This window comes from Cetorhinus maximus, chromosome 31 (genome assembly GCF_964194155.1).
Source record: "Cetorhinus maximus chromosome 31, sCetMax3.hap1.1, whole genome shotgun sequence".
Lineage (NCBI taxonomy): Eukaryota > Metazoa > Chordata > Chondrichthyes > Lamniformes > Cetorhinidae > Cetorhinus > Cetorhinus maximus.
The window spans coordinates 1,383,504-1,391,028 of record NC_135909.1 but is presented as its reverse complement, the minus strand read 5'-3'; the positions used below and the strand labels follow the sequence as shown (position 1 = coordinate 1,391,028).

Genomic DNA, 7,525 nt, shown 5'->3' with positions numbered 1-7,525 from the left:
AAATGGAGTATGTCAGCAGCGTTTATCAGGGGCGGGATTTTTCGGTCGGCGTGTAAAATGACGCGCGATATTTTGTTTGGCGGGTGCGAGCCGGAGTCGGCTGCGCGCCTGCTGATATGCAAACGGCCTATTAAGGTCACTAAGAAATTAATTGAAGTACTTGTTAAAGCCGCCTGTCCAACCTTACGGTTGGCGGGCAGGTGAAAAGGCCAAGCGGCCTTGGCGTTTTTTTAGGAAACCTCATCCACAGGCAGGATGAGGTTTCCTAAAGCTTTTATTTAATAAATAAAATTTTTTTCACAAATATAAAAACATGTCCCATCTCATGTGACATGAGAGGACATGTTTTATTGATTTTTGACCCATTTATTTAATTTTTTTCCATACCGATTCAATCTCCCTGAATGCATGTGCAAAAGAGCGCTGGCCGCTCCTCCCTCCTTCCCCCGCCCGCACAGGTAGCCGCTGAGTGCTACTGCTCGCGTCTTATGCTGGGCGGGCCTTCCCCACGTAAAATGGCGGTGTGGATGCCTGCGATCAGATCCGTGACCGCTCCCGCTGAGCCCACCCGCCGCCTGAAAAATTCAGGCCCAGGATTTCACAGGCTTGTTACCCACAATTTTTCACATGTGTGGAAAATTGGTCCTATAAAGACGTGTCTCAGCTTTTTATCGGTTTACCACTTCAAACGGCTCCTCTTGCAGTAAACTACTTAATTGCCTCATGTGGCAAAGCCCAAACTAACGTCAGAATAGGAACTTTCCTTTTTCCACTCCAGTGCTTAGAAATAAGCCGCCTTCAAACGTTTAAAGGTGATTCATGTAAGCGTAAGTAATGCTGGGCTATGATGAAAAGTTCTCCTTGATGAACTGCGGATGTCGGGGATAATTTTGTGAAGCTTCACCTTCTGGCAGTGCACATTGGGAGTTTGGGAATTTGGACCCTGGCAGGATGAAGCAAAAGTTTTAAGTTCAATTTTCCCGTTGAAATTAGGAGCATAGATCAAAGGGATGGTGTTAATAAAGATAAGTAGTCAAATCTAGCTATTTTATTGGTATGGATGAGTCAGGGTAGTACATTTAATTCCAAGAATGATATGCTGTTTCTGTCAGACATGTTGAGGCATCTAAATGATAGTGCACGTACATACCTTTTTCTCGTATAACTGCTGTCTTTTCAGTTGGAGACAATTACCTGTTTTTATTGGGTAGGATGTGATTGCTGCCACAGGCTTGATGGGCCAAATGGCTGCCTGCTATGCTGTAAATATTCTGTGATTTGTTTATAAATAAAATTTACGATAGAAGTCAGGCTGTTTGGCTCATATTTGTAGATCTGGACATTCACTTAATCTGTCATAAGTCTTAACCATCACCTGCTGATACTCCTGGGGCTGGATTTTGGCTACTGTGGAGGGTAGCTCGAGTGGGGAAATTTCCTGACTCACCAGACCTGTTTTGGTAAAAAGTGCAGCTTTGTGTCAAGCATTCCTGGTGTGGCTCATGAGCCCCACTCTGGGATGGGAGTCTCAGCTGCATTTGCTGCAGAGGAAGACAGTGGCTAAGAAGGTGGACAACTTGCTGGCCTCTGTTTTCCCTGGGACCATTCTCGGCAAGCTGAGCTTTTTTGTTTCTGCTCACCTCTTCCAATGCCCTTTCAAACTGTCACCCTCCAGAGGTCACGGCCAACAGCAACCGCCTCCCAGTTGTCAGTATCGGTGTTCGCCATCTTCATACCTCGCTTGCAGATGTCCTGGTAGCTGAGATATGGGCGCCCAGGAGGTCGTGACCAGTGGCCAACTCACTGTACAGATGGTCTTTGGATATATGGCGGTCATCCATCCGATGAACATGACCGAGCCAGCGCAGATGTTGTTGGCTTAGTAATGAGTGCATGTTGATTTAGCACGTTCCAGGACCTCTGAGTTGGAGACCTTGCCCTGACAAGAGATGCCAAGGATACATCTGAGACAACGAAGGTGGAAACTGCCCAGCCTGTTTTCCTCCTTAGCAAACGTTATCCAGGTCCCACCACTGTAGTCATAGGCTTAGTAGACTCACAGTTTGGTGTTCTCAGTCAGATTGCTGTTGTTCCACGCTCTTTTACTCAGCTTGGACATTACAGCCACATCTTTTGCGATGTGCGTGTTGATTTTAGCATCAAGTGACAGATTGCTGGTGATTGTGGGGCCTAGATACGTGAAGCTATCAACAAACTCCAGCATTGTTAATGCTGATAGCTGGTGGTATGGCAACATCCTGTACCATGACGTTTGTCTTCCTGATATTGATGCAAATCTGGCAAGTTTATTTTTGCTGCTGTTGCCCGTTTCCCAGGCCTCATGGGTTGGGAGCTGGTATTGTTAACACAGCAGTAAAAAAAAGCAGTTCATTTGCAATGATATCTGTAGCAACCTTTGCTTAAACAAATACCATTCAACAGACGTAGCTGAATAATCAAAAGGATGGTAAAATTAGTTAACCAGCTCTGTAACCATTTGACTTTTGAATAATGGTTAGGGTGAAGTTTCCTCTTAAAATATAGAAGAAGCTATTCATAGTGGGTGGCCTGTGGCTGTGGATTAATAATTATCAGATCTAATTCTCAATGGCCTATCACCATGTGTTGGAGACAAACTGGGGATCACCTTAACCAGGCCCTAATTCTGATTACTGATGGTCATCACTGTTAAAATAATATTTTGCTTGCTCCAGCTCTGTGTGGTTCAGATTTGCCTGTTGGTAACACCCAGTTTAGCAGGAAAATGATTAATCACAGATAAAATAGTAGACATGTTTTTTTAATATCATTGCTGGAGATCTGTAATAAAAACGGAATATTCCAGAAATGCAGAGATGATCTGTGAGCAACATCAAAATGATAAATGACTTTGCAAAGGCAGAACTGATACTTTTCAGATAACATTTCACGGCTTTGAATTCTGTTGTACAGCTACTAAGGAGTTTAGGTGAGAAGGTGAGAAGCTGTGCACACAATTAATTTAGCCTTTTATTGCACTGTGCTTAAAATAGCAAGGTTTAAAATTGTGCTATGAAGGATCAGAGCTACAAGGTTATCTTGCACATGGCTGCTCCCATGCTCTCTAAACTGTATGTGAAGAGAATAGACAGAGAATAGAGTGGAGAAACACAGGATTCTAGTTATATTGTAAGTTTTTAATTTTCTTTTGTGCTTGTCAAGGTGTCCTAGTTTAAATGTAGCACAGGTTAGGTGCAGACTACATCTTCAGGCCCATAATGTGTGTTAATTCTAATTTAGGACATTCACATTTTCTGCTGCTATATTTTCCGAGTGTGATAGCCATTGGTGTTGAGCTCTAGTCTTTTCTTTGAGACTGTTCTTAAACTTCTTCAAACTTGTTATACGTTCCCTCCGGTACACACTGGTCCACTCCTCCATCACTCCCTACACCTCAACCCCCTCCCACGGCACCTTCCCATGCAACCGCAGAAGGTGCAACACCTGCCCCTTTACTTCCCCTCTCCTCACTGTCCAAGGGCCCAAACACTCCTTTCAAGTGAAGCAACATTTTACTTGCACTTCCCTCAATTTAGTCTATTGCATTCGCTGCTCCCAATGCGGTTTCTTCTACATTGGAGAGACCAAACGCAGACTGGGTGACCGCTTTACGGAACACCTTCGGTCTGTCGGCAAGCATGACCCAGACCTCCCTGTTGCTTGCCATTTCAACACACCACCCTGCTCTCACGCCCACATGTCCGTCCTTGGCCTGCTGCATTGTTCCAGTGAAGCTCAACGCAAACTGGAGGAACAGCACCTCATCTTCCGACTAGGTACTTTACAGCCTTCCGGACTGAATATTGAGTTCAACAATTTTAGATCATGAACTCTCTCCTCCATCCCCACCCCCTTTCCAATTCCCCTTTTTGTTTCAATAATTTATATAGATTTTTCTTTTCCCACCTATTTCCATTATTTTTAAATGTATTTCCATCCATTGTTTTATCTCTACCTTTCAGCCTATTTCGATCCCTCCCCTTCACCCCACCCCGCCCCCTCTAGGGCTATCTGTACCTTGCTTGTCCTGCTTTCTACCCTTACTTAGCACATTCCTTAGATAATATCACCACCTTCAACACCTCTTTGTCCTTTTGTCTATGACATCTTTTGTCTATCTCCACCTATCACTGGCCCTCTATCCAGCTCTACCTGTCCCACCCCACCCCCTTAAACCAGCTTATATTTCACATCTTTTCTATTGTTCCTTAGTTCTGTTGAAGAGTCATATGGACTCGAAACGTTAACTGTGCTCCTCTCCGCAGATGCTGTCGGACCTGCTGAGTTTTTCCAGGTATTTTTATTTTTGTTTTGTTATATGTATAGCTGGCTGAGAAAGAGAATTCATGAAGAACTTTGTACCATCAGTCTGGGTCAGATTCAAGCTTAGACCTGAAAGAACATTGAGCTCTGAACCCACTGGATCACCCAACCTCCCAAATAGAATTGCTGTGTAATGTGCAGCGATTGTGCAGGACCCGAGAGATGTGCATCGTTTGTCCTAGAGGTCTATACTGTACCATGGCTCCTCTTTAACTCCCATATTGCACTCCACTCAAGGTTATTTTGGTAGCATACAAATCAGTTTGCTGTGCACATGCGCAACTGTTGATGTTGGGCTGCACTGTGCCAGAATACCTTGTCTGTACCGTAAATGCTTGGACAGACCACTTATCTTTTAAAGAAAGTTCTCCCCTTTTTTGTCTTAACGCATTGACTTTTGCTGAGGTACAGGTGCCTGGCTACCTTGCAGTGCATTGTCATCCTTCATGTGTGAACTGGCAGACTGTTAAATTCTGGAGGGCATAACAAGTGTAACAGGTGCTATCCCTGCCTTTGCTCTGTCCAGCAGGAATCATCAGCTAAGTGACCAGGGGAAGAGGCCTCAGGCAAATCAGAGATCAATTCTGCCACCCACCTGCTCCGCATGCCTCAGCTATAAGCTCCCTTAACTGAACGAGCCATCAGAGCAGCTAATTGGGTGATTTTTCTGACTGTATTAGTGGTCATGCGCTTACTTTTTGGGACTAAACAAATCTCTCCTTGTTTTCCAGTTGTGATCAAGAAGGGCAAGTTATCCTAAAGGATGAGCAGCACAATGTCAACAGCCACAGACTACGACAGCATTGAGATCCAGCAGCAGTATAATGACGTAAACAACCGCTGGGATGCCAACGAGGAGGAGTGGGACAACGAGAACAGCTCCGCACGACTCTTCGAACGCTCACGTATCAAGGCCTTAGCAGGTAGGCAGAAAACACTGATAGGTCAGACCAGCAGTCGCAAGGCAGGAAAGGAGAGTTCTCCAGCTTAATGGAGGACTAAAGAAAAAACTTTTTTAAACTCCTTTAAAAACCAAGGAGTTAAGATTATATTCAACCTTTCCTTTTTACTGTGTCTGGTGACCTTTTTGCTAGCTTTCTTTCCCTGAAAATGTTGATTCTTCCAGAGGGTTACAGTGCCATCTCCTCTCCAGTGTACTGCCGGGTGGCCATCCTTCTATAGTGAAACTAGACAGTGTTGGTGCTATTTGGCCATGGTGGAACGTTGCAGTGCATCCTGACCCCATCCTCACTCGATCGCTACATGCGCACTTTCCCTGGAAAGTAATTAAGAGTGGGCATTCTGGCCTGATTATTCACCTCCTTAGCCCTGAACACCAGGGCCAATTGTCCTATCTGGGCTGGAATTAGAGTAGAACTATTTAATTGAAACCCGGGAGTTAAAATAACCTCATGCCGAGGAGGCGGTGTGGGATTCCCTATTGCCTTGCAGCTGTCCACCCACTCAAAACAAACCCTGCTAAAGTAAGGTCTATTAAGAATGGTCACCTGAGCAGTATACCAGAGGGTCCCTGATAGAAAATGCAGAGAGGAGGAGGGGAGAAAATTAATTAATGCCGAGTCCTGTGACAAATCTGTTGTGTGCTGCCATCAACTGGATTTTTTTTGTTGCTTCTCTTTCTGCTTCCAGTTAGTGACAAGCAAAGTAGGTTTTGATGTTGATTTGAACATTGCGCCAGCACAACATTTTTTTAAAAATGGATTTGTTCAGATAAAATCGTGGTGGACTTATTTATTGTTCAAGTATTCCAAGCTGCAAATGATTTCATTGCCCTCTGTCGTTCCTCTCTTGACTAACGAGTCCGATGCGGGACAAGCATGGACGTCTACAGAACTGACAGTTCATATTGCCGTTGTTGGTGCTTGGAGGAACTTCTGCCGCTGTGCCACCTCCGGCCTTCCTCTGTGCACGTCGGACGTTGTGAGTTTGGCATAGGTGGTTTCTGAAACATGTTGAACCAAATTTCAGTGCTTGCCTCCACGTGGACAGGTCAGCTGCAGTGTTTTCCCAAGTGAGGAGGTCTGCAAGGCAGAAGTTTTTAAGGCTTTTTTTTTATTTTCGATGGGGAGGGGGGGCGCCCTTATATCACTTGTACTGGCTGCCTTGATGTCATTTTCCCTGAGGCAGTTTATCATAGAAGATCTACTTGCAAATTCTGTGATCATCCATGCGGGAGACGTAGCCTGCCCATCGAAGCTGAATTTTCTGTCAAGTGGTTTGCTGAACTCAGCAAATTAGAGGACCTCGTTGTTTGTGATTTTAACTAAAGCATTTGTGCATGAAACATGCATCTGAGACCAGAAGAGGTCTCTGAGCTCTGTGGGAGCATCGTGCTATGAATCAGCATTGTGCCCAATACTTTACTCACGTGGCATGCCGTGGATAATTATCTTACTAACAGCTGCTGGACTGCACCTCTGTTCCTCTGATTTTTCTTTCTTCCTTCCTTCCAACAAGTCTGCCCAGATAACAGTCAGGTGCCTGTTTTATTTTCGCACCTTATTGTGGGTGTGCTCAAGCCACAATAGTGTCCCAATTACTAAATCTTCATAGCTGACAATAAAACCTGAGCCTTACCTGGTCTGTGGATCAGCTACTCACTCACTGGATCAACCCAATGGGCTACTTGTGTTTGTTCGAGTGTCACAGGTCTCTTGTGGCTGATCACATAGCAGGCTAAAGTTAATTGGTTTATGGACTGGGGGGGGGGGGGGGTCCTTCACTGGCAAACTTTTCTTAGTTTTAGCAGCACCTACTTTGATGTGCAAGTTTTCCATGTAGGCTTCACTCGATATCCTTTGAGAAACAAGCTTCTTTAATAAAGATTTTTCCTTCTGAGGGGGTTCAGTGTATGTGTGTTTATAAAAAAACAGTCAATTTGTTTATAGTGAGACATTTGTTTGACAGCCTTTGTGTTAGATTAAAGCTAAAGTGTGCTTTTCACTTTTTCTGCCTGACCTACGCTTAATATGAAGTGAGACGATAATGGTGTGTTTTGTCTACATAAAAAAAATCAAGAAAAGTAATGAGAGCGACATGGAAGTGGAAACACAGCTTCACTGTATCCGATACAAAACCAGACACTTTACAGTACCCACAGTGCCTCTTCGCTACGAAGTCTATACATTTTAGACTTTTAAAA

At 44.4% G+C, this 7,525-nt stretch overlaps 1 protein-coding gene across 2 annotated transcripts in view; it reads left to right on the top strand.

Annotated features, from left to right (window-relative positions):
* Nucleotides 1-7,525, top strand: part of sptbn2 (spectrin, beta, non-erythrocytic 2) — a 297,786-nt gene that overhangs the window by 94,131 nt on the left and 196,130 nt on the right. For both annotated transcript variants that reach the window (XM_078532661.1, XM_078532659.1), the window contains exon 2: nucleotides 5,094-5,285. In XM_078532661.1, coding sequence (XP_078388787.1) covers nucleotides 5,126-5,285 — 160 coding nt within the window. In that variant the 5' untranslated portion in view covers nucleotides 5,094-5,125. The remainder of the gene's footprint in view (nucleotides 1-5,093; nucleotides 5,286-7,525) is intronic.